The sequence below is a fragment of the Syzygium oleosum genome, unplaced genomic scaffold, assembly GCF_021117445.2.
Source record: "Syzygium oleosum isolate NSW1041296 unplaced genomic scaffold, Sole_v2.1 Sole_v2.18, whole genome shotgun sequence".
NCBI classification, from domain to species: Eukaryota; Viridiplantae; Streptophyta; class Magnoliopsida; order Myrtales; family Myrtaceae; genus Syzygium; species Syzygium oleosum.
Genome location: NW_026607502.1, coordinates 4,450,916 through 4,478,110, shown reverse-complemented (window position 1 = coordinate 4,478,110; position 27,195 = coordinate 4,450,916). Strand labels below are relative to the sequence as shown.

The 27,195-nt window shown below is 39.0% G+C and overlaps 2 protein-coding genes across 3 annotated transcripts; one reads left to right on the top strand and one right to left on the bottom strand.

The window, feature by feature from the left end:
* Positions 1-773: 773 nt before the first annotated feature.
* On the top strand, positions 774-4,765 carry LOC115688941 (uncharacterized). 2 transcript variants are annotated; one of them, XM_056319605.1, is made up of 5 exons: positions 774-986; positions 2,239-2,418; positions 2,615-2,854; positions 2,944-3,003; positions 4,518-4,765. In XM_056319605.1, exons 1-5 carry the CDS (start codon positions 876-878, stop codon positions 4,626-4,628), a joined length of 702 nt encoding a protein of 233 aa, XP_056175580.1. In that variant the 5' UTR covers positions 774-875; the 3' UTR covers positions 4,629-4,765. The 2 variants fall into 2 exon arrangements, with proteins under 2 accessions (XP_056175580.1, XP_030470764.1); XM_030614904.2 differs by having other exon boundaries at positions 776-986; positions 2,278-2,418.
* A 1,671-nt stretch (positions 4,766-6,436) lies between these two features.
* LOC115688937 (uncharacterized) lies at positions 6,437-14,655 on the bottom strand. The gene is made up of 11 exons (XM_030614899.2): positions 14,492-14,655; positions 13,874-14,020; positions 13,742-13,797; positions 13,305-13,370; positions 13,082-13,189; positions 12,377-12,443; positions 10,504-10,588; positions 10,013-10,173; positions 7,953-8,054; positions 7,312-7,534; positions 6,437-6,901 (listed from the first exon to the last, which is right to left on the bottom strand). Exons 1-11 carry the CDS (start codon positions 14,528-14,530, stop codon positions 6,768-6,770), a joined length of 1,188 nt encoding a protein of 395 aa, XP_030470759.1. The 5' UTR covers positions 14,531-14,655; the 3' UTR covers positions 6,437-6,767.
* Between the last annotated feature and the right edge of the window lie 12,540 nt (positions 14,656-27,195).

Sequence of the window (27,195 nt, the reverse complement as noted above, 5' to 3'; positions counted from 1 at the left end):
ATATGTAATTATTCTAATTTCTGATGTGGGTCGTTGATGCATATATATATATATATATATATGTGTGTGTGTGTGTGCGCGCGCGCGCGCGCGCGCGCGCTTTTGTGCATGTTTTTTCCATGCTATCCCATTTGTATTATTGGTTGGGAGATATAGAATTCGATTTCGCATGTGTTAATAAAAACATAAAAAGAATGGGTCGGCGATACCTCCTGGGACGTCGCAATTCATGACCGATGAAGGGAAGTCGCACGCCCGAGCCTCAGGGAGATAGGGTACGAGGCATGACATTTCCGCTCTTTATATTACATGCAATTTTTATTTTATTTTTCTCTTCTAATTTTATTTTTATATTTTGTAATTGCCTAAGAAAAAAAGTTACGTACTTTTATGCGTTACCGATTCGTTATATGAGGAATTTATTTTCATTACATTGAGAAGATTTAATTTCATAAATGCGATTCAAACACCAAAAACGGATTTCATCGTATCTTTCAACGTGCTACTAAATAGTTGAAAATTAACTATTTTTATTGAAAACGAGGGAAATCATCCTTCTTTTCTTCTTCACCTATATTTTCCACCCTTCCAAACCATGAGGAGGACAATTAATTTCTCCACCTCAATTTTGTATTTTTACTCCCAAAGTGGTGTTCTAAACTTATAATGAATTGTCAAGAATATCCGGAAGCTTCTAAAAAAACCCTAGTAAATGTAATAAAATAGACACAAAAAAGAAAAAAGAAAAAAGAAAGCCCTACACAAGAAGTTCTGAGTCGATTCTAGCATCTTCCTCAGAGGAGAGAACATCACCTGCCCACCTTCTCTGCCTCTGTCTCTGTCTCTGCCTCTCTCTGCGAAGAAGAAGATCGAAAATGGCGGATGAGTGTGCCCTCGACTTGGAGGAGCTTCGGCAGCTTCAGAGCATCGCGAAGCGTCCCCGCGTCGTCTCTCTCATCTCCTCGGAGATACGCAACTTGGAAAAGGTCCTCCCTTTGCTCTTCCATTTCGCTCTCGTCGCCGTCTCGTTTGGTCCGCGCGTCTTTTCCCGGCGATTTCCTTCGTGGGTCTCTCCCCCTTTTGTGGAATGGAAGTAGTGGGGAAAGAAAAATGGGATTTTGGGGTCGATGATTCGTATGTTTTGCCAGCGTTTTCGTGGCCACCCGTTTTTTCCCACCATGTTCGGTTGTTCGCAGTGTGGATTTGAAGATCGTTGCCAGTAATCGTAATGTTTCGCGCGGCGATTGTGGTGCTTTTTAGTGGTTGTTTCGATGTCGCTGGGCTTCATCAGTACTGTGAATTGATGTGAGCTTGCGGGATGTTGTGGTTCATCCTCCGACTAAGCTGTTGATATTGGGAGCGTCTGCGCTGCATTCTCTCGAAAGTTAGAGCAGATTGTAAGATTGAGAAACATTTTTAGTAGAGCTAAGGTCTGATGGAAATTGTAGAGTCTCTCTGAAAGGCTTTGAGACTTTAAAATTTGTTAGGTGACCCAGGTGCTAAATTATCATCAATAATCAAAAAGCGAGGGTAATTGCTGTTTTTTATTTTTATTTTTCGAGAGTGTGTTTTCACTGGGGTCCCTCTTAGTTTATTTTCTGTGGCCATCATAATTTTACACAAATGTCATTAAGAATAGCACAATGAGTAGAATCTACCTTATGTGAACCACCTATTGCTACCTATAATTTCAGTTAGTCTACAAATGATGTTGTAATGTCCTTTCAGATATCTTAGCAGTTTATGACGTACATTTGTTCTTGAGCATATTGTCGAAATAGGCAGCTCAGCATCACCTATTCGTGTCAATTGAGTTGTCAAATTTGACACTTTTGCTATGAATTTGCCGCTCATGCTGACTATTTGGCTTATGTTGAGATACTTGTGACACTTTAGATGGTTTTATAGATCTTTGAATGGCTGGATAAATATGAAAAGCAAGCACAAGTGAGATGAAACCCATATTTCAGTGGTATATACTTGAAATTCAACGGCGCTTATTAGTATTGGTGGATGGACTAAAATGCAGTCGTGCATTCTGATAATTTTTTCCAAGTTTCTGTCTCTGGCTCACAGGACCACAACCTTTAGGTCAAAGGAATTTTAATGTCTTAGAGGAGTTCTTTATGTGCCAAATGATACTATTCAAATTTTGTTGGTGTATTTGCATTGGTAGACAATTTCGAGCATGTGAAAAACTTGAGCCCATTTGAGCTCTTTTCAAATGTTTGCCTTTAGGTAAGAGGATTTTTATCTCATGGTCCTTTTCCTCTACAGTTGTCAAAAGATGCTGTTACTGCACAATCCTCACAGACCCCTGAGCCAATATCAACTCAAGCAAGGGTTCCTACTACCCCAGCTTTGAATTACGTCACACTTGCATCTTTCAGCTGGGATCAGGATAGTGACAAAGTCAAGGTAATAATATAATCAGTCTCACTGTCAAGTTCATCTACTGTAACATTGTCTAGTAGAGACTATCTTTTCCAATTTGGCATTCAGAAAGCTGAGATAGTGAAGAATAAAAAATGTTAGGTTGCTGAATCCAATGTGCTTGGACTGATCTTTTGGTTATTTGATGTTGCTGTGATTTTTTTTTCCCCTTTTGATGCAGATTTATCTTTCTCTGGAGGGAGTTGATCAGGAAAAGATTGAAAGTGAGTTTAAGGCAATGTCGTTTGACTTGAAGATCCATGATGTACAAGGGAAAAACTATCGCTTTACCATACCCAAACTGAACAAGGAGATTTTGCCAGAGAAATCTAAGGTTGTAGTCAAACCGACAAGAATGATTGTAACATTGTTTAAGGCCTCAAAGGGGAACTGGTTAGATTTGCAATTCAAGGAGGACAAGGTAAGTGATCTGTTGTTAAGGTCAGTGGCGTAGTTCTCCTTGTATAATACAACTCCTCATGTTGCTTTTTATCCTCCCATTTTTTGTAGCTAAAGCCTAGTATGGACAAAGAAAAAGATCCCATGGCTGGAATTATGGATTTGATGAAGGTATATTATGTTTCTTTCCTTTTGCATAGTTGTTCTCTTTGGGCCCGTTTGGTTCAACTTTTCAAATGCTACTTCTTGGGGGAATGCAAATATCTTTAGGTTAAAGCCCCTTAGGGAAATGCAAATGGTGTTTAGTAAAAAATCCTTTGTAAAACTACTTTAGCCCAAGTAGTGTTTGGTAAATTTTTTTTTGCAAAAGGGCTTTGGGAATTATCTTTTTTATTAAAAAAAAAAATTACCATACCCTTCGCCGGAGCCGGCGAAGGCCTACGACCGCCGGCGAGCTAGATCTGGCGCCGGCGGCCGTTGCCCGAGGTCGGGCGACCCCCGGTGAGCCAAATCTGCCCCCAGCGGCCGTCGCTCGAGGCTGGGTGACCCTCAGCGTGGGTCGCTCGACCCAGGTGGCCGGCGCCTGGGTCACTCGACCTCAGGCGGCCGGCGCCTGGGTCGACAGGTCGAGCGACCCAGGCGGCAGATGGCCTCGCGCAACCCAGGTCGGCAGCGCCTGGGCGGTCGCGCAACCTCAAGCAGCCATCGCCTGGTTCGTCCGACCTCGCCGGCCTCTCACTGGCCCGATCTGGTGTCGGCCACCCTCGCCGACCTCCCTTGCCGGCCGCCTCACGAAGAAGATGAATAGTAACAAGAGGGGCAAAACCGGAATAAACCAAAATAAGTGAGGGTAGTTTGGGGACAAAATTTGGGTGTAGCATTCCAAATGCTAGCATTTGGCAGGATCAGCTTTGGGCATTCAGCATTCCAAATGCTAGCATTTGGCCAATGGACTTCTAACGGTTCAGCATTTCCCCAAGGGACTTTCGAGGCCAAAAGCCCCTTCCAAATACTGAACCAAACGGGGCCACTAATCCTGGTATCAGCAGGACGCTGCTAGAGTGAGTTAGCCTTAAATATAGAAAACCATGAGCAACTACTTCATCTTTGATTTCTGGAAGTTATCTGATTTCTGAAGAATCTTGATATCCAAGATCTTGATTGAGATAGGAGTTAGGTCTGTACTTCAATCTCAAACGTGGAATCTGTCTCTCTTAAACGTCTTGCGTTAGCTCCAATGGTGGTCTCCTTGATGGACAGATAAAGTAGTGGTCAGGCCTGGTTCTTACCCTCGTCAGAAGAGTAAGGGATATGATTGACTAGTAACTAGTCTCTAATAGAAGGGCAAATGCATTGTTTCTCTTGTGGGATGTCCTTGTTTGGGTCAACTTGTCATCATGCACTGAGGATCGTAAGTACTGAAAGCAAGTTACCTGAGCTACATTAAAGGGATGTTCATGAATTTGATAAGTCACAGATTTCTGTTACTTGTAGTGTTTGATACTGGAACGCTTTTTCTATCTTGGCCAGAAAAAAGAAAGGCATCATAGGGCATGTCTCTGCCTTCTTCCGCGAAATGAAATATGAATTATCCTTTCAAAAGCACTGTCGGCAATATATTATTTTACGTTCATGTTTATATTTGCTGATGAACACTCATGGTTATCCAATACTGGTGACTGCAGAATATGTACGAGGAAGGTGATGACGAAATGAAGAAGACAATTGCAAAAGCATGGACAGACGCCCGAACTGGCAAAACAGCCGATCCCTTGATGGGATATTGTGGAAGTTAAACACAATGCTGTTGGGCTGCGATCAGGTTTCTGTCAAATTTTGCTGTTTTTCGTGACATTTTGCTGAGGCCTTGGAGCACTTTTGCATGAGTCCTTATGAACTTTTGGTCTTTTATGTTATCGTGCATCTTTTGCAATCGTCATGTATATCTTTCCTTACCGATTAACAGTAACTACCATGAAGTCAGCTCGGGCACCAATTGCTAGATCAGGGATTTTACTTTCTCAGGTTTACATTACATAATCATCAAGCTCCCCAATTATATAATCACCCTGCCAAACTTTTCACCAAGAGTGAACCTCAGAAAAGCTAACTCATTAGTAGTTTTTACTCGACTTGATGATACTCGAGTTCGAATGCTAACATTTTAAAGCTCCGTCAGTATCTTGTCCAGTCGAGTTTGAGTTTTCGCAAATACTCATCGCAAGCCTCTGATCGAGCTTCTACATCTTGTCTTAAAATGTTGAGGGCTTGTTTGTTTATGCTTCAGCGAAAAAGAACTTTTCACTTTTCACTTTCTCCCTAGAATTTGAAATACTACAATCTATTAGGAAATGATCTTTTGTCTTTAATACAAAAGACTCTTAAGAATACATACCTGAATATATGGATGTGATGATTGAAGACTTACATTTCACTTCTTTTCAAGAGAGAGAATATTCGAGTTTATTACCCTTATGAGCTTGAGCTCATTTGAAATTTTTCTGTTATTGAGCCGAGCCAGGTATGTTGGATTTTCCATTTGAGTCGAGCTTGAGCAGGGAATGCCATGCTCTGTTGAGATTAACTGGAGCTTCAAAACAAGTCTAACTTGAGCTCGGTACCGTATAGGCTCGACTCGGATTGATTCTAGCTCTGGTCTTCTCGATCGAAAACTCATTAGTATAGAGATGTGTCTTCATCATCGAATCCCAACGTGCTAGCCAGCATTTTACATCTCCAACCTTAGGCAATTTAGGATTCTAGAGGTGGTGGACCCAACAAATGCATTGTCTATACCACCCAAACATCAAATCAAGGTGCATACGAGGACACTACAATAATTTCTGCTGGGAGCACAGGGGCAATACATGGGATGATTGAGCATTGGTAAGAGATGCCAGGGAGCCATATGCATAGACAACATTCAAATTGGTGAGAGATCCTAGAGCCATATATGCGCTTACAGTAAATTCAAAATGGACGCTAGTTAAGCAGATCGACCAAAAGTACAGCACATGGTTAAGCCGTAGCTCCTTAGCCAAAGCCGCCCGGTAAACTCGTTGCACCCACATTGCCTGTGTAGTACAAGTGAGCATCCTCTTAATTCTCATCAAAAAGCCAGATCTCACTATACTTGGATAGCTCCACCAACTTTATTTAAGCGGCACCACCAATCTCGTAAACTGAAATCTCCATTGAAGCCATTCTAAGGTATTGCAAAGGCAAATTCCTAGAAGGACTATCAATTTTGAGAGCAAACAGTCGATAATGTTTTGAAAGCTCAAAGTGATCTGGTTCCATGGGAGACTAAAGTTAGAAGTACGCAATGCATCCAACATTGCTGCCTACACCCCCAATAAATAGAGATGAATTTGCAATTCAGCATCTCACAGTATAGCACTTTGGTGCATTTCAAATTTTTCTAGGGGATAATCTTGCTTCAATGAATAACCCACCTGTATTCTAGAAGCTGTAAGAAAAGAATGTACTAATTGCATGTGATCAACAAGCTCTTGTATTCCAGGGGAAAAAAAACAAGACTTAGGAATACAGGTGGGTTAAGTAGAATAGAGATCAAGGTCATGAAAGATCCCAAGGACAAGACTTAGGAATCAGAAAGTTTGTCCCTCCTATGAAATTGGGCTAATGACATTCACAATGTTGTCAATGTCAATGATTTATCACCTACACAATTGTCGCACGAATTTAGAAACGTTATACAAAGAGTTTCACGACCATCTATAATTACGAGTTCAATAAAGCTACTATTCCTAGAAATAACAACAGAAATTAGAAAGCCATAGTACACAAGTCTATCGCAGCCAAGGAAATCATAAATTTTCAGCTGGAAAGAAGAAGAATCAAATCAACTGATGTTGCAAATCTGCTGGATTTAGAACACATGAATGTTGAAATCAGGAAGATGCTTGGTGCCTTCATTGGAGTATTTGACTACCATAATCATCATTGAACTTATCGTAGAGATGGGCATGGAGATGAGCTGATGGCCTCGTGTTCTTCAAAGCCACCTCCATATCTTGAGGTCTAATTGGTCCCATATTCGGTAGCTCTATAATGTAAAGACATTCATTGATCAGATTAACATAATCAAATTCTCAATTTTCCTCCTTCAAAAAGAATACAAACACTTTAAAAGATATATAAAGAGAAACTTCTGCGTGTCCTATTTGAGCAGGCATAAATGCAAGATGAGTATTTACAAGTAATTAACTAATTATGCATTTAAATTGCAAAACATGAGGAACTAAAGATGCATACAGCTTTCAACACCTGAACTTTGAAGTTGAACAACATAAAGAGAACAATGCTCCCCTCAAGACAAGTATCAATATCTTGCAAAGGCACCTACCCACCTCGATGGATATGCATGTCTAAAACTATTATGATGTCACACAATAATATGTAGTAAAATATTAACTCAAAGAAATTATCTATCTATAGTCAATAAAATGTGTGTACCTTCCTCTGGCACCACTTCCTGTCGGTCCTCAAGAAGTGCCATTAACCTTCTTAGTGGTTGCATAGCAGCCTCCTTGGATACTAACCTAATGTCTGAACCGGAATATCCTTCAGTTCTTTCGACCAATAAATCATATGGAAGTGCCTCCTCACCAGGTACTTGGGGTAGTAACTCCTCAAACATGGCTCTTCTTGCTTCAGGTTCTGGAAGTGGCACAAGGATCTATAGCAGTCAAAGGAGAACAAATGGCTGTACAGATCTCCATATTAATATCATATTAATCTTTCAAGATGTTATTAGACAGAAGCCAGCAATCAAGCTGAACGTACTAAAAATACATCCTTGAGGATTCTTAAGCATACTAATAAACTAAATCTAGTTTGACATACATCCATCAGGCACACTGACTATTTGTCATGCAACCAAGAGCATTTGATCAGGATGACAACCTCTTCCTTACACAAATCTTGTACAAGACACACGTTTACAAATGTGTAAGCATGAGTCATACAGAGTTACTCTTTTAATACAGAGTTACTCTTTTAACTATTTTTATGATGGGAATCAAATCATTTCCCTCCCTTCAATTTTAGCATATCAGTTAAAAAGATGAAAAGTTACAATCACATAATAAGGATACTCGCTTTTCAAGACGACGGAGCATGGCTGCATCCAACTCCCAGGGGAGGTTAGTTGCCGCCAATACGAACACAAGCTCATTTGTCCGCGTCAAACCATCCATCTGCAGTAGATTAAGCACGCATTATTTTCAGGTGGAACATTGCAATCACATTGAGAAAATTAGACAGAACTTTCATGTCAGGGGTTCATAAATAATTGGAGAAAGTTTGGGAGACACTAAGGGCCTCCTCCCTCTACTGAAAAGTAAAAACAGTTAAAATATTGCATTCAATATCGTCAGGAAACTGCTAGATATAATTGTACTTTCAGAAAACTTTTACCATTAAGAAAAATGTCAAAATGCCCTCAACCCATTGAATACCTCATTAATCTCATCGACCAAATAAGAGACAGGCCAAAACAAGAGTAGGTGTCCCAAATGTGGGGTTGTTTGCATTCTTGGAGTAGAGAACACAACCCTCGTCATACACATGGGTTTATATTCACACATACATGTTCTCTCCTTAATCACTAAGCCAACCTGTGGGTTTATAAGAATTTGGTTTTAGCCCAATGAACTAAATCATATAATCACTCCCTTTCACTCTCTCACACATAACCTTTCTCTTTCATGACTTTCTTTCTGTTTGATGTCTCACCCAGAATTGTCTCCAAGCATCAGAGGTGCTAAAAAGTTAGCAAACTTTTCAAGATCAGGCCAAGCGTGTGATTAGAAGAGGTAGAAGTGAAGGGACAGATTGTTGAAAAAAAGTTGCTGATGTCAGAGACTTTCGCTTATTTGGGACACTTGTAGAAAATATAGGATCTGATTTTGAAGAGTATAAACATTCAATTTGGGCCCACCCACCATTGTTTATCATCCCCAAATTGGGATACAAGTACACTATTTATGTTAGTTTTGCTGCAGAAAGCCCATTGTACCCTTTGATTTTGTAAACTAATACAACATTGTCATCAACTTTCCATCCGAACTATCATTGTTATATTTTCCTCTACTTGGCTTTCAATTTTATTTTTTTCATTAATTTTAACTATGGTTGCATATTGACTTGTGACATCCTAGAAATAATATTACAAGATTATCAAAATGGTCTCCTTCTTTGACATAAAATTTCCACAACAGTCATATACTACGGAAATTTCAAATTTATAACGGATACAAAAGTATCTCATATTAATACTATCACCATTTTTTTCATAAATTAACTTTCTCCTATCAGTCTTTTTCCCTTCCCATCCAAAAAAAATTGATTAAAAAAATTTCTTGTCTTCCATTTTGACCTCCACCAATTTCAATCCTAACTTTCTTTCCTTCCTTCCATAATTTGTTCCAAAACATAGCATAAGCGTAAGAGGAATGTGGCAGCTTTAATCTAAAGAGACAACGTGATTTCAAAAAAGATATGTTTGGGTTAGTAGAGAAAATGGAGGGAATGAAAATTTGGATGGAAAATTTATAAAAATTTTAAAATTTGGTGAGAAGGCAGAGGGAAGATTTAAAATTTGAGGCATTTTCCACCCCAATTTTCTTGTTCCCTTCCTCCCAAACATAGCCTAATGCAGAGTATAATGAGGTCTTTATTACACTATCTAAGTGTCACTATACTTCAAGAAAAATGAAAGCAGAACAATATCGGTATTGAATTAATGTACCACTACTCGTTCCGAAAAGTGGTAGAACCGTGGCAAACGGATTCTAGAAGATTGTCAACAAATAGTTAAATTAAAAATGGAAGATTTCCCTAAAACCAAAAGTACTTTAAGAAAGTCGAAGTTTGACATTGATGCCAATTGATAGACAACGATACCATTAGATAGCAGAAAAATCAATTTTTATGCAGAGCACATATACCACTAGTCATAAATAGATCATCTTCCAAAGTCCTTGAGATAAACTTGCAAATGAGTCACTTTTGATGTGGAACTTGCAGGGAAACAGGTCAACCAAAAACAGTGAAGGATATTGCTAGATAACATACCATGGGCACTGAGAAACATATCAATCCATCTACATCATTCCAGAATAAGGAATATAGAACAGTACGGAATGAACATCACCTGAATAAGTAGCTCAGTCTTCAAACGCCTACTAGCTTCATGCTCACTACGTGCCTCACCACGGTGACTAATGATCGCATCAATTTCATCAAGAAATATTGTTGATGGTGCATGGTGCCTAGCAAGGTCAAATAGGACTCTCACCAACTTCTCCGAATCACCTGCCATATAATAAAGAAAAGGGAAATCAACTTTACTTGAAGTAAATTTGCATTACCATATCATGCATGGATTCCACAAAAAAGTTACAATATAACACAAATCTTCACTTCGCCAAAGATTGTGCTATTGTGCTTCAGAGCAGCAAGTCAAAGAAGTAGGCTGTGTTCGGTTTTCTAAAGTAGAGAGAAAAAATGCCCAAGAGAAGAGCTCATCATCCTTCACAAACTGACATGGCAAGCCTTCTTCAAAATGCCTCATCCATAATAATGGACCCAACAAGAAACAGAAATTAAGAGATGTGTGACCTGTTAATCCTAATTGACTCTTACCGCGCCATTTGCTGACAACTGATGATGCAGATATGTTAAAAAAAGTAGTATTGCATTCAGTTGCAATGGCCTTTGCAAGCATAGTCTGCAACATAGGAAAGTTAATTCATCAATCAGTTCAAAAAGTAAACAAACAACAGAAGAACCATGCAATAATTCCAAGATTAATCAGCAGGCCTTTTTTAACCCGGCCTGAGAAAGAATGGCCTTTTACCAGGCGAAAAAAGTACATAATGAAAATCAAGTGTCAATTCACTAAATACAGGTGGACAGCAGTCATACGATGGCCCCCGTCATCTAACCTATCAATAGTAGATGCCTTTTTAAAGAACACATGGATCTCACAGGAGAAACAATCACAGAAACTAACAGAATTGTTCCAAAGGAAGCAAAATAGAAGGCCCATCTCTTCAAGATCCAAAAGACTATATTACAGATCTCGACATGTCAATATTCAACAATTTGTATGCATGATATTTTGCAGATACGGTGGTTTAGAAAAATTCAGCTACCCGGAGATGAGTCAGAAAGTTCATTTACGTCATTGAGGTGGAACACAATCACTATGACCCCGACGACAACAATTATGACAACGACCATACTATTACCAGCCTTAAATACTGCATCTTCCTGCTAAGCCATCTAATAATTGAAAGGATTTGGCAAGAGTTTCATCATCTTCTTTAACTGTTCAGAACTCGTTACCAGGATATAACATGGATTTCTACAACTGTTTGGATCTGCAACATGTTTGACTATAATTTTGTCTTGACCTACAAGTTTAACCAAATACGTGTGCCTAGAGTAGCAGGAGAAGTAGCATTTCTTTCTCTCCTCAACCATTTCACAGGACCGTTAGGTGCTGCATGTTCAGCATACAGTAAGAGTGCTGTACAAGCATTGCACTGACATTCATAGCTGCACAACACATTCATTAGCAGACTTACCCAGCATGCATGTGCATGTCTTATCCAGGAGACAAGAACAAGCTTTTATCTATAAATATCTCAGACCATACATCGCTTTCTGATTGTCCTTCACGTTGAGACAGCAGTTTTGAGAAAGCATTGTCAAATTAATACATCAATTAGAAAAATAATTGCTTTTCCATGAAAGAGATTTGTAAGTCTGACATTTTCAAACAAATAAAGCCGGAGCTTAATGGAAAGTATGATTACCCGGTACTAATTCTACACTGTCATCAAGGTGCCAAAGATGTACTAAATGGGTAAGACATAAAATTGGCAAAACGATCACGTTTGAAGTCACAACTGAACCGAAGTCAATACAGATGCAAATCGCAGTGTCCATGCTGAGACTCCTATTATACTTTGAATCATCCGAGACAATTTGGAACACGTAGAAGTCTTTATCTACGTGTTTCATGGAACTTTTAACTATGAGCTCACATGAAATAGCTTCACCAATGCAACAACTACCAGAAAATAGCCTGATGTTTCCAAAGGAACTTTAATAAAGCCCATAAGGGTTTTCCCTAAATCAAATACTACAACTATAGAACAAATATTAAAAGAAATAGAATACCCAAGGCTTATTCCACTAAGTAGCTCTGCTATTCAATTGTCCTCGATTCTGGTGAAATGAATCACACAGTTAGTATATTGGACTTTTTCCACCTATAAAACGTTGAATGACTGGAAGACTATCATTCTTATCTCTCCCTTCACTTCACATCAGAATTTTATAAAATATTTGGTAAAGAGTCACGAACATGCTCTGCCAGACTCCCAGCAAACCTCTTGTAAATCACATGTTAGATTTCATACATTAGAGACTAAATTATAAGCAGCTCAACAAGCGTCATTATATGCAAATATAAGAAGCACAAAGTTCATATGTTAAAAAATCAGACCTTCCCCGTCCCAGGAGGACCAAACAGGAGAATACCCTTCCATGGTGATAGAAGACCAGTGAAGTACCTAGAGTCAAAGGGGAACACATGCTTCAGTTACTAGATATTAAGATCAGGACAATGATGTATAAATACAGAAAATTATTTGAATCTTTCTTGAATTTCACGAAAATCATATTAGTCGAGAACATCCCGATTCCTGTGGTTCCCCATAAAATAGAATAAAAAATTGAGCTCGAAAAATTTGAAAAACTCAAATGCATTTTCAGTGCAGCTTGAAATAGGTACCTCTTTTAAGTTTCCCCGAGTAAAACATTATATCAATTCTTATATCAGTTCTTCCAAAACTATGAACAAACTCTCAATGATTTCAAAGGTCAATATTTTCAGATATTTGACTCATTAGATATCAAAAAAGACTTCCTAACACTAATAGCAAAGAGCTAAAGCATAAGTTAGCCCAAGCAGTACACTCCACTATCCTCAAGAAGGTGAATCAGTTCCATGAGAACTACAGGAAACCAAAACTAAATCTCATCCAAGCAAAATGACCAACATATTTGCTAACAAAATTACTATACTATCCACATTCTTTCCAAGGTTCAAACAGGTGAAAATAACCAATGTTGGAAAGCAGAACCCATAAGAACATATATAAATAAATTCAAAGGATGAAATGATTGACAAGGAATTGCAGATGATCACTTGGGATATTTAATTGGCATGACAACTGCTTCTTTGAGTAAGCGTTTTGCATTTTCTAGGCCTTTGATGCTCTCCCATGTAACATCTGGGCTCCCACGAATGATATCCCTGGTAGAATATGGAAATGAACCAAACACTTGGTATTATGATAAGATAATTACAGTGATATGACTATTGTAAGTCATTATCAGGTAAAGTGCCAATCCAGTGTTCTGCATATTACCTGGTCAAACTCTCGGCCAAACTGAGCATTTCTGGCGATTCAAAGGGAGGAAATAGAGGCTTTTGCCTGAAAATGGAAAGAAAAAAAACACCAAAATGATTGAAGGGTGAGAAATCGATCCAGTCGCATGGTTCCAAAACCAATTCAGTGGTCGTGAGACAAAAATCAACTTCATGAGCACATTGAATAAGTTGCTCTTAACAGCGAATGCACAGTTAAATATCCAGGTTCAAGTCAAACTGAGACTGATAAAGAGTACTAATGTCGTATTCTAACACACCCGTCGCATAATAAAAGATCATGATAAACATGTTGGCTTGGTGATCATAGGATGATCTGAAGGCAGACAGAACCTCACATCAGGCATTCCGTCCGAAACTTACAGCAACACACTACTAATCAAAGAGGAGAGTAAATAATCAACCAAGAAATCATACGGCCTCTCAGCGACTCTGCTCGCGGGGGCCCCGTTTGAGTGCAGAGAGTTTCCACCCTGCACATCACAAAACACCACTTACACAACACCAAAGCAGACATCGCAAGTCGGTCGCGCGAGTTGAACACCTCACCTGGCTCTGGTACTGCTCATAGATCGCCAAATCGGCCGATCTCTTGACACATCCATTACCATTCGGCGCGCCGTTCGCATGATTCCCATTGGACACGGCTTTCTTGTCGTCAATCTGACCGTCTTGCGACTCCTTCTTCTTCGCAAACTTCGCATCAAAAAAAACACATCACATAAGATTCCCCCCGCAACAAAAGTCCCACTCTATAACCACAATCGTCCGGAACCAATCAAAAGTCCGCAGTCCGACAGACACGATTGACATTTTGCCCACTCCGAATCGAGAGAAGAGCGCGCGAATGCGGACAAAGACGCTGAGATCAACCGGGCGAACCGCTCGTCCCGAATCAATCTCTTCACTACTGATCGTGATCGGGCCGACAGCAAGAAATCGACCACCCCGATGGAGCCGCCGCGGCGCCTCCTCTCCGAGCGGAGCGTTCCGCGGGGAGTCCGGCGCCGAAACGGAGCTTCCAGCATAGTTGGAGTCCTCCAGCGGACGCAATGCCGTCCGCCGCCATCGCTCGACGAGCCGAACGCCTCCGGAAAAACAAGTCCGGAATCCGGAGACACGACACACACGCAGACACACGCACACGCGCAGGCACAGAGAGATTACCAGGAAGGACCAGGGACCGCGGGAAGCTTCGTCCGCCATGGCCGGAGGTTGTGGAATGGGAGAAGAGAGAGGAGGAAAGAGAAATCTGCTGCAGCAGCGAGCTCTCTCTCTCTCTCTCTCTCTCTCTCTCTCTCTTCTCTCTCTCTCTCTCTCTCTCTCTACTGTGTGAGGGGCGATCGCTGGCGCAGTCCACGGGGAGGCACTGCGAGTCTGCGAGCGATGTTTAGCGGGGGGAAGGTGGGAAGAAACGGGAGAGGAAGAAAGCGCTCCCCCTCGCGTGCGCGTCCCTCATATACATTTTTTTCTTATTTTTTTTATTTATTTCTGTGATGATTTGACAAGTAATAATGAAAGGAATTAAAAACTCTAGGGGCACTCTCTGTCGGATGCACCCCGATCTTTCTGGTAACGACGCGAGCAGTTCTCGAACTTTGCCTTAACGTGTAATGCGGTCCTTGAGTTTTTAATTTTCTTCAATGTGGTCTCTGAAGTTTAACATGATGTTCAATGTGTCCTCTGAACTTTTAATATGCTCAATGTGATCTCTAGACTTTTGGTACATGTTCAATATAGTCCCCTGAATTACATGAATTAATAGAAGGACTACATTAGACATTTTCACATAATTCGGGGACTAAATTCAACTTGTACCAAGATTTTAGCGGCGACATTCAACAAATTAAAAGTTCAAGAACCACATTGCACATTGGGTTAAAGTTCAGGGACCACATCGAAAAAATTAAAAGTTTAGAGACCATATTGCACATTTGGCCAAAGTTCAAGGACTGTTTGTGTCATTTTCCCAACAATAAAAATAACCCTAGCATGCTACCCCCATCGCCACCCGTCGCCGTCGCCGCCGCCGCCCCCACCACTGCCACAGCGACTCGATCGTCGCGAAGCGAATCATCTTGGTCGTCGTGCAGCGCAATGGAGCAATAATCACTCGACGGTGCGGGCAAGGTGGTTACAATTTATAGTATGGATGATGACACAAACTGTCCTTGAACTTTGACTTCATATACAATTTGGTCCTTAAACTTTTAATTTGTTCAATGTAGTCCCTAAACTTTAGGCTAATGTTCAATTTGGTTCTTAAACTTTTAATTTGTTCAATGTCATCCCTGAATTTTTTGTACATGTTCAATTCAGTCCTTGAACTAGATGAAAATGTTCAATATAGTCCATGAACTTGAATTAATGAAAAGGACTGCATTGAATATTTTCGTATAGTACATGGATTGAATTGAACATGTACCAAAATTTTACGGATGACATTGAACAAATTAAGTATTCAGGAACCACATTGCATATTGGGTTAAAGTTCAAGGACTACATTGAACAAATTAAAAGTTCATGGACCAAATTATACATTAGGCTAAAGTTCAGGGACTATTTGTATCATTTTCCGTCTATAGTAATATATCAAAAAGTCCATACCTCAAAATAAGGAAAAACAAAAAAAAAAAGTTGGGTATCTTTGATGCATCTTTTGTGACTTTTCATCATTAAGAAAAGTAAGTTGCCTTACATGTAATCAGAAGTAAGTTTTGCCATATTTGTTACTAACTTTCCCAATTAAGAAAGAAAGCCCGCACTTATAAACGGCTGCTAATTTATTACCCTTCTAGTTATTCCAAAACTTAAAAATTGTTTTAAGTCGGCCCGAAATTAGTTAGCAACATGAGAACATAGTAATACCTAATACATCCTACCAATTCTAAATTGCAAATGTGAGTTTTTTTTTTTTGGCTATTAGTAATTTGGACCCCTTCGCCCTCTCGCCAGCACCATGGTGACTCGGCCACAGAATATCTCGGTCGTAGTGCGGCACCACGGAGAAGCAATCACTGGGAAGCGGGCGAGGTGCTGTAGCGAGATGTACATGTTATTATTATTTTATATGGTATATATCCAAAGTCCAAGATCCACAATAAGCAATCATGAAAAAAAACTAGTAACTTTGATACAATATTAGTGACTTTTCGTAATTTATTAGGTTTTTAGCAATTTGAAAACTTAAAAATAATATTAAATCATTCCGAAATCAGTTTTTTTTTTTTGGCTAAAACCGAAATCAGTTAACGGGGGACCATCTTGAGTGGTATGAGACATATCGTACCAAATTATTTTTACCGTGTTTATTTGTAAATTTAAAATGAAAATGTGAGTTTTTCTATCCTTTTTAGAAATTAATAATATTGGCAAGTAGTTACTATTTGTGTCATTTTCCGTCTATAGTAATATATCGAAAAGTCCAGACCTCAAAATAAGGAAAAACAAAAAAAAAAAGTTGGGTATCTTTGATGCATCTTTTGTGACTTTTCATCATTATGAAAAGTAAGTTGCCTTATATGTAATCAGAAGTAAGTTTTGCCATATTTGTTAGTAACTTGCCCAATTAAGAAAGAAAGCCCACACTTATAAACGGCTGCTAATTTATTACCCTTCTAGCTATTCCAAAACTTAAAAATTGTTTTAAGTCGGCCCGAAATTAGTTAGCAACATGAGAACATAGTAATACATAATACATCCTACCAATTCTAAATTGCTAATGTGAGTTTTTTTTTTTTTTTGCTATTAGTAATTTGGACCCCTTCGCCCTCTCGCCAGCACCATGGTGACTCGGCCACAGAATATCTCGGTCGTAGTGCGGCACCACGGAGAAGCAATCACTGGGAAGCGGGCGAGGTGCTGTAGCGAGATGTACATGTTATTATTATTTTATATGGTATATATCCAAAGTCCAAGATCCACAATAAGCAATCATGAAAAAAAACTAGTAACTTTGATACAATATTAGTGACTTTTCGTAATTTATTAGGTTTTTAGCAATTTGAAAACTTAAAAATAATATTAAATCATTCCGAAATCAGTTTTTTTTTTTTGGCTAAAACCGAAATCAGTTAACGGGGGACCATCTTGAGTGGTATGAGACATATCGTACCAAATTATTTTTACCGTGTTTATTTGTAAATTTAAAATGAAAATGTGAGTTTTTCTATCCTTTTTAGAAATTAATAATATTGGCAAGTAGTTACTATTTGTGTCATTTTCCGTCTATAGTAATATATCGAAAAGTCCAGACCTCAAAATAAGGAAAAACAAAAAAAAAAAGTTGGGTATCTTTGATGCATCTTTTGTGACTTTTCATCATTATGAAAAGTAAGTTGCCTTATATGTAATCAGAAGTAAGTTTTGCCATATTTGTTAGTAACTTGCCCAATTAAGAAAGAAAGCCCACACTTATAAACGGCTGCTAATTTATTACCCTTCTAGCTATTCCAAAACTTAAAAATTGTTTTAAGTCGGCCCGAAATTAGTTAGCAACATGAGAACATAGTAATACATAATACATCCTACCAATTCTAAATTGCTAATGTGAGTTTTTTTTTTTTTTTTGCTATTAGTAATTTGGACCCCTTCGCCCTCTCGCCAGCACCATGGTGACTCGGCCACAGAATATCTCGGTCGTAGTGCGGCACCACGGAGAAGCAATCACTGGGAAGCGGGCGAGGTGCTGTAGCGAGATGTACATGTTATTATTATTTTATATGGTATATATCCAAAGTCCAAGATCCACAATAAGCAATCATGAAAAAAAACTAGTAACTTTGATACAATATTAGTGACTTTTCGTAATTTATTAGGTTTTTAGCAATTTGAAAACTTAAAAATAATATTAAATCATTCCGAAATCAGTTTTTTTTTTTTGGCTAAAACCGAAATCAGTTAACGGGGGACCATCTTGAGTGGTATGAGACATATCGTACCAAATTATTTTTACCGTGTTTATTTGTAAATTTAAAATGAAAATGTGAGTTTTTCTATCCTTTTTAGAAATTAATAATATTGGCAAGTAGTTACTATTTGTGTCATTTTCCGTCTATAGTAATATATCGAAAAGTCCAGACCTCAAAATAAGGAAAAACAAAAAAAAAAAAGTTGGGTATCTTTGATGCATCTTTTGTGACTTTTCATCATTATGAAAAGTAAGTTGCCTTATATGTAATCAGAAGTAAGTTTTGCCATATTTGTTAGTAACTTGCCCAATTAAGAAAGAAAGCCCACACTTATAAACGGCTGCTAATTTATTACCCTTCTAGCTATTCCAAAACTTAAAAATTGTTTTAAGTCGGCCCGAAATTAGTTAGCAACATGAGAACATAGTAATACATAATACATCCTACCAATTCTAAATTGCTAATGTGAGTTTTTTTTTTTTTTGCTATTAGTAATTTGGACCCCTTCGCCCTCTCGCCAAAGACCATGGTGACTCGGCCACAGAATATCTCGGTCATAGTGCGGCACCACGGAGAAGCAATCACTGGGAAGCGGGCGAGGTGTTGTAGCGAGATGTACATGTTATTATTATTTTATATGGTATATATCCAAAGTCCAAGATCCACAATAAGCAATCATGAAAAAAAACTAGTAACTTTGATACAATATTAGTGACTTTTCATTTGGAAAAGTAAGTATGCCATATTTGTGAGTAACTTTCCTGATCAAGAAAGTGAGTTCGCTCTCATAAACAGGTTAGTAATTTATTAGGTTTTTAGCAATTTGAAAACTTAAAAATAATATTAAATCATTCCGAAATCAGTTTTTTTTTTGGCTAAAACCGAAATCAGTTAACGGGGGAACATCTTAAGTGGTATGAGACATCCTACCAAATTATTTTTACCGTGTTTATTTGTAAATTTAAAATGAAAATGTGAGTTTTTTTTATCCTTTTTAGAAATTAGTAATATTGGCAAGTAGTTAGTAATTTTTTGGGCGGTGCTTTTTCTACTCAATTTTTGGCTAAAACACTCCTCAACACGATAATTTGACTATATTGCCCTTTGTGGGTCCCACTTTTTAGCATCCGAATGTTTTAAGAAAGTGTTCCGTTTTTTCTAGTCGTGTCCCTTTTTCTTTAATTTTCTATTTCTTTTATTTTGGGTCCCTCGTTCACGTTCCTTAGTCTTCTTTCTTCTCTCCGTTCTCTCTCGTGTAACCACTCAAAGAAATAGGCAGGGACATGACCTTCCGTATTCTCCATATCTTTGCCTTTGAGAGAGAACGGAGAGAAAGTAAGAAGACTAAGGAAATTGAACATGGGACCCAAAAAAAAAGAAATAGAAAATCAATAAAAAGGAAATAGAAAATATCATAAAAAACCTCAAACTATGCCACTTGTGATAAATTTACTTTGAACTTTTTATTGCGACACGAAAAATCTCAAACTATGTCACTTGTGACACATTTACCCCACAATACTTTTCCCGAGGGCATTTTCGTCTTTTTCCTTTTTCTATTTTTTTTTTCTTTCTTCTCTCTTCCCTCCGTCAGCCATGGCAAAAGTATTACGGGGTAAATGTATCACAAGTAGCATAGTTTGGAGTTTTTCGTGTCACAAAAAAAAGTTCGGGGTAAATTTATCATAAGTGGTATAGTTTGAGATATTTGGTAGTGTTTTCCCAAAAGGAAAAGGACACAACTAAAAAAGGGAACACTTTCTTATATTAGTGGACCAGTGATGCTAAAAAAAGTAGGACCCACAAAGGGTAATATTGTCAGAGCACTCTATTGATGAGAGTTTTAATCAAAGAGGAAGTGCAAAAAACGTAGCCCATAATTTTTTTTTTATCTTAGAAGTAATTTTTAGTTGCCAATAAAGTTACAAAGTATTTAGAAATTTGTCAACACTAGATGTAATTTTCATGACATCAAGTGGTGACGTGGAATGAAGGGGTTTCTTTAGCAGTGGAGTCTAGTTGGAAGGAACATATTGACATAATATGCAAGGAGTAGGGGAGTGGGAGAGTTATGAGAATGACCTTTGTACATGCGTTCAAGAAAGACTTTTGTTGTAGGAGGAGCTGAAAAAGAATACACTCCGGTAATCATCTCCCATGGGTATATGCTGGTGACTAAAAGGTTGAAAAGAGAATAGCGGAAAACTAGAGGGTAGTTGCATTTCGTGAATTTCTGAATGATTGCTCCGTTTGGGATGATGAAAGTAAAGGTTGCGCCTTCATTTGGGGGAATAATAGAGATGGGGATGCCCTAATTAAAAAGAGATTGGATAGAGTTCTCTACAATATTGAATGGAGAGTGATGTATCCTAATGCGGATGCATTTACATTACTGCCTATTGGATCATCATATCATAGCCCCCTCCTCCTTGCACTAGTACTAGAACCAGTGCTAAGGAAAAAATAGTTCAAATTTGAGGCCTGTGGCTTAACATGCTCAATGCAGTAAGATAGTGAAAACAGTGTGGCATAATCCAGATTTGGGACAAGAGTATATTTCGGGTAAATTGAAGAAGGTCTCTATTGAACTAAAAAGAGGGGAGCAAAACGAAGATCTCTAATGCTTATCGCCCAATTGAAACTCTTGAAAAGTAACTGACAAAACTTACAAATAGCAAATCTGGAGACCAAAACCAAGAGTAGATTAAGGCAAAAATTGGCTTCATTGAGAAACTATGGAGGTAGGAAGAGATGTTGGCCACGAAAATGGCACGCCCAAGATCACCATAATCAGAAACCGAAACACGATAATGGAGAAATTGTCAATTCGCGTACCTGGTTTGGAATCCATCGAACTTGACGCGGAATTGGTGACGGTTTCCGAACACGAACTCAAGTTCTTCTCCCCTATACCCTTCGTTAGAACACTGGCCTAATGAGATTGCCACTCACGAGAAGAAAGTTCTCTCTAAATCCGTATGTGAGTCAAATTGTGCATTATCAGGTTAGGGGAGGGACTTGAGCGCTATTTATAGAGTCTTCGACCACGGGCCCTCTCATTACGGGCCGGGCCGTACTCGGCCCACACCAACCAGCCCCATATTAGACTTATTAAGAACCCATATATCTTACCTTTATTAGACCAAACTAATTCAGTTAATTTCAATTAATGAAGCCCACATTAGGAAATTCTTACATTCTCCCACTTGGGCGATATTAATTGAAACAGAACTGTGTGCGCACCCTTATATTGGTCTAGAGATTATTCTTAATAGTCAATCCGATCCCATAAAGTCTCAAACACCGAATCATGGCGGTAACTGCATGTACTCACGCAGAGCCTTCCATGGTCACGAGTGCTTTCAACTTTACTGATATGGATTCAATAGGGTAGTGTGTCAAATGGACAATACCTCAAAATGAGTGATACTTCATGTGTTATCCATTTTGTTAGTCCAAATTCTCTCTCCTTAAGTGTCACAAAACATAATGTGTCACCAGAGAATTCCTTCATGGTTCCAACGAACCTTCATATGTCTTACCTTGATAGTTAACTGTACTTTATGTGTAACAAGACATATCGTTAAGGCTAATACCAAGAATGCCCCATAGCCTATACTCGAGGTTTACACAATGCCTCGAGATTTTCATCAAATATGTGTACTCAACTTGATAAATCTACATTCACAAATACCTCATTGAATGCAAAAGAGTTGATACATATTCAAATATTACAAAATGTAACAAAATCAGATACAAAATTCATAAGAGCAACATAAAACTAAATAGCTCCCACTAATTAATAGTATCCCATGATATTCCTAAGCCCATGTTCATGACATGTCGATCAAATACACAAGGGCGAAGGCCTTTAGTTAGCGGATCTGCAATCATATCATCTGTTGAAATGTGCTCTACTGCAATGTCACAATCCTGAACTTTTTCCTTTATAGTCAGGTACTTGACCTCCATATGCTTAGACCCCTTGAGACATCTGTTGTTATTAACAAACAACACTGCAGAGTTATTGTCACAATACAACTGTATGAGCCTATCCACAAAATCAAATAAGGTCAACTCCTTAATGAGGTTCCGGAGCCAAATTGCCTGAGTAGCGGCCGAAAAGCATGCTACAAACTCCGCTTGCATGGTAGAGGATGTCATTGATTTCTGTTTCTCACTTTTCCATGATACTGCACCTCCTGCTAACTTAAAGATGTAACATGTTGTCGACTTCTTTTCATCCTGACAGCCAGCAAAGTCTGAATCCGAATACCCAACCAGCTGTAGGTCCTGAACATGTTTGTAAATCAGCATATAGTCTTTTGTCCTCTTTAAGTACCTCAAAACCTTCTTGGCAGCAACCCAATGATCGTGTCCTGGATTTGACTGATATCTGCCTAGAAGTTCTGTTGCAAAAGCAATATCTGGTCTAGTACATACTTGAGCATACATAATACTCCCAAGTGCACTAGCATAAGATACATTCTTCATTTGGGCTTTCTCAAAATCTGAATGAGGACATTGTGACAGACTCAACTTATCACCCTTATTGACAGGAGCAATTCCTGGCTTGCATTGCTGCATGTTGAATCTTTCTAAGATACGATCAACATATGCCCTCTGAGATAAACCCAATAGTCGGCGAGAACGATTCCTATGAATCTCAATGCCAAGGACAAAAGACGCCTCACCAAGGTCTTTCATATCAAAGTTCTTTGACAACATCCGCTTTATCCATGCAGTAAACCAAGGTCACTGCTCGCAAGCAGGATATCATCTACATAGAGTATAAGGAAAATGAATTTCCTCCCACTGACCTTGTAGTATATACACTGATCTACTTTGTTCTCAACAAAACCAAATGAAGCGACAACACTATGAAACTTCAAGTATCATTGTCTAGAAGCTTGCTTGAGACCATAAATAGACTTTTTAAGTCTACATACAAGTGTACCTGAATCATTTACCGCAAAGCCTTCGGGTTGCATCATATAGACTTCTTCATTAAGGTCTCCATTGAGAAAGGCAGTTTTAACATCCATTTGGTGTAACTCCATATCGAAATGAGCTACCAATGTCATGATCACTCTGAAAGAATCTTTAGAAGAGACTGGAGAAAAAAGTTGCTTCATAGTCGACTCCTTCTCTCTGAATGAAACCCTTGGCTACCAGTCTGGCTTTAAACTTCTCAATCTTTCCTTTAGAGTCCCTTTTAGTCTTATACACCCATTTGCAGCCAATGGGTCTATGACCTTAAGGTAATTCAATAAGTTCCCAAACTCCATTATGCTTCATAGACTGCATTTCATCTCTCATTGCATCCAACCACAGTTCCGACTGAGGACAAGAAACAGCTTCCGCATAAGTCACTAGATCAGCCACAGAACCGATATCGTAGTCTTGCTCTCCTATATAGACTAAATAGTCCGGTGGTATAGCTGATCGTCTCTTCCTAATGGATCTCCTTCTTGGAGCGACAATGACCTCATCCCGCACCCGAGAGCCTTGAGGAACTTCATTAGGAGCTGTCTCGACAACAGGGTCCTGAGCCTCAACAGTTTCAGTCTGTGGTCTGGGAGTCTCCACAATTATCTGTATGGAAGGAGATAAAGATACAACATTACCCATTATACTATTATCCTCAATAGTCTGTGAGCAGCTACTTTTTTCGGCCACATCAAACTCCAGAAACTTGGCTGTCTGTGATTCCACAATTCTTGTGCCTCCATTGGGATTATAGAACCGATATCCCTTCTAATGATCCGGGTAAGATACAAAGTAACACAGAGTGGTTCTGGAGTCCAACTTACTTAATGTTGGATTATATAACTTCACTTCTGCAAGACATCCCCAAACCTTAAGATGGTTTAAGCTAGGCTTACGTCCAGTCCACAACTCAAAAGGAGTCAATGGAACAACTTTAGTAGGTACACGATTCAGAATGTACAAAGCTGTTTTCAAAGCTTCACCCCACAGAAAACCAGGTAAATTTGTCCTACTAATCATACTCCTCACCATTTCCATAAAGGTGCGATTGCGCCTTTCGGCTGCACCATTTTGCTCAGGACTCCCAGGCATAGTGAACTGAGCCACTATCCCAGAATCCTCTAAGTATTTGGCAAATGGCCCCTTAAGCTGTCCGGCATCGCCATGCTTGCCATAATACTCTCCACCTCGGTCAGATCTAACAACCTTTATGACCTTTCCCAACTGTTTCTCGACTTCAGTCTGAAAAATCTTGAACTTGTCAAGAGACTCAGACTTTTCTTTAATCAAGTACAGATAGTCATATCGAGAATAGTCATCAATAAATGTAATAAAATAAAAATTTCTACATAAGGTTGCCGTATAGGGTCCACTTATATCAGTGTGAATGACCTCCAACAAGTCAGAACTTCGGACTGCAGTTTTCTTCCTTATCTTGGTCATTTTACCTCTACAACAGTCTACGCATGTCTCTAAGTCATCTTTAAGAGCAGGCAGGATGTTAGTCTTTATCAGCCTTTCTACTCTATCCTTAGAGATATGACCAAGCCGTTTATGCCACAATGCATAAGACTGTTCCTTAGGTAGTGGTCTCTTAGAAACAACCTTTTCAGCCGTATAAGCGACGTATATGTCATTGGGAGACAAACACAATCTGTACAATCCGTTGAACATATAACAACACCCAACCTTATTTGAATTAAGAAACAAAGAAATAACATTGTTCTTGATTTCAAAAGAGTAGCCATACATGTCCAAACACGATACGGAAACTAAGTTCCGTCTAAATGAAGGTACATAAAAAGTGTCTTTCAACATTAATCTAAAACCAGAGTCTAGAATCAAGATTACATCTCCCACAAACACAACATCGGCTTTCTCGTTGTTTCCCATAGTGAGTCTTGACTCATCATGATTTGGCTTCCTTCGGTTTATGAATCCCTGTATGGTAAACGCAACATGATTAGTTGCACCGCTATCGAGCCACCAAGAACTGGATGGTGCTTCTGATAGGTTGGATTCACAAACAAGTGCCAAAGAATCATTACCTGTAGGCTCACGTTTGGACAACCAAGCTTTAAACTTTCCACACTCCTTCTTTATGTGGCATTTCTTCTTACAAAAGAAGCAGCGGTCGCCATCCCTTTTGAAGGATATTTTCTTTGGATCCATATTGTCAGATTGACCAGTAGTGTCATGAGTACCTTTATGAGTATGATTTCTAGACTTCTTATCCTTCCTTTTGTGGGAACCAGAAACATATAAGGCTAGATGCCCTTTTTCTTTCTTAAGTTTCTCTTCCTCTGCCACCACCCTTGCTATCAAGTCATTAACTGACCAAGTCTCATCTTGGGAATTATAATTTGTCTTTATAGTCCCAAAATCAGGTGGAAGGGTGTTCAGGGCTTGATGCACAATACAAGCATCAGGAATGGAAACATTAAGAGCTTGAAGCTTCGTCTTTAGGTCTACCATCCTAAGGACATAATCTCTAACCCCAGTAGTACCATCGTACTTCATATTGAAGAGCCTTTGAAGAAGTGTACCAATCTCAGCATTAGATGAAATGCGGTTTCTAGCCTCTAAGGCTGCCATCATTTCCTTAGCAGTACAGTCAGCTGGCAAACCACTTTTTAAGTGTTCTTGAATGGATTTCTTCATTGTCAATAAGCAAATCCGATTGCTCTTTTCCCAGCAAAGATATAGTCCGTTTTCTCGGCTTCAGTACTGGTGGCCGTGATATCTGCCGGCTTATCCTTTGTAAGAGCAATGTGAACATCTGCCAGCTTCATTCCAAATAGAAAATCATATTTCCATTTCTTAAAGTTCAACCCAGTAAGGACCTCAATGGAAATGGAATTGCCGTTTACAGAAAAGATGACTGGAAAACAAACAAACAATACAATCAGCATCATGTGAATACTTATCTAGAGAGTTACATACATCATCACATAATCACCTTTGGGCAGAAAATATGACATGTAGTTGTACACTCTCCACATGACAGCGGCCATGAGAACATATTCTAATCTTTCGTGAAATCACCACCTTTGGGTGTATGAACCACTAAGATCAGTCATTTCTCAAGCACATGCTATACATGTACCCCTCCATGAACCAATACGAGATCACCTCCTTTGGGAGTATAATCACGCAATAGAACGGGAGACATCCCACCACAATATGAGACCGATATTTCTCAAACCCAGTCAAGTATGTGAACATCTGCCAGCTCCATTCCAAATAGAAAATCAGCTTTCCATTTCTTAAAGTTCAACCCAGTAAGGACCTCAATGGAAATGGAATTGCCGTTTACAGAAAAGATGACTGGAAAACAAACAAACAATACAATCAGCATCATGTGAATACTTATCTAGAGAGTTACATACATCATCACATAATCACCTTTGGGCAGAAAATATGACATGTAGTTGTACACTCTCCACATGACAGCGGCCATGAGAACATATTCTAATCTTTCGTGAAATCACCACCTTTGGGTGTATGAACCACTAAGATCAGTCATTTCTCAAGCACATGCTATACATGTACCCCTCCATGAACCAGTACGAGATCATCTCCTTTGGGAGTATAATCACGCAATAGAACGGGAGACATCCCACCACAATATGAGACCGATATTTCTCAAACCCAGTCAAGTGTACCACTTTGGCGGCCACAACCCAACTGAATCCTTGAAAATCTCTCATACCAGGGATATGAGCTTTATGTATCACATTTACTATATACATGTAATGCTAAACGTAAAGACAGGGGCGTATGTCTCTGAAATTACATGTCATGCTAATTATAATGCTCCATTCATTGATAGACAATGAATTACACCCTACACAGTCCTTATGTTGTGATATACATGTGAGCTACCATATGTATTTCCGAAACCGTAGAGAAATACAAGAAAATACGCAAAAATACCCTAAAAATACTCGTATATAGGGTTCTATACATATT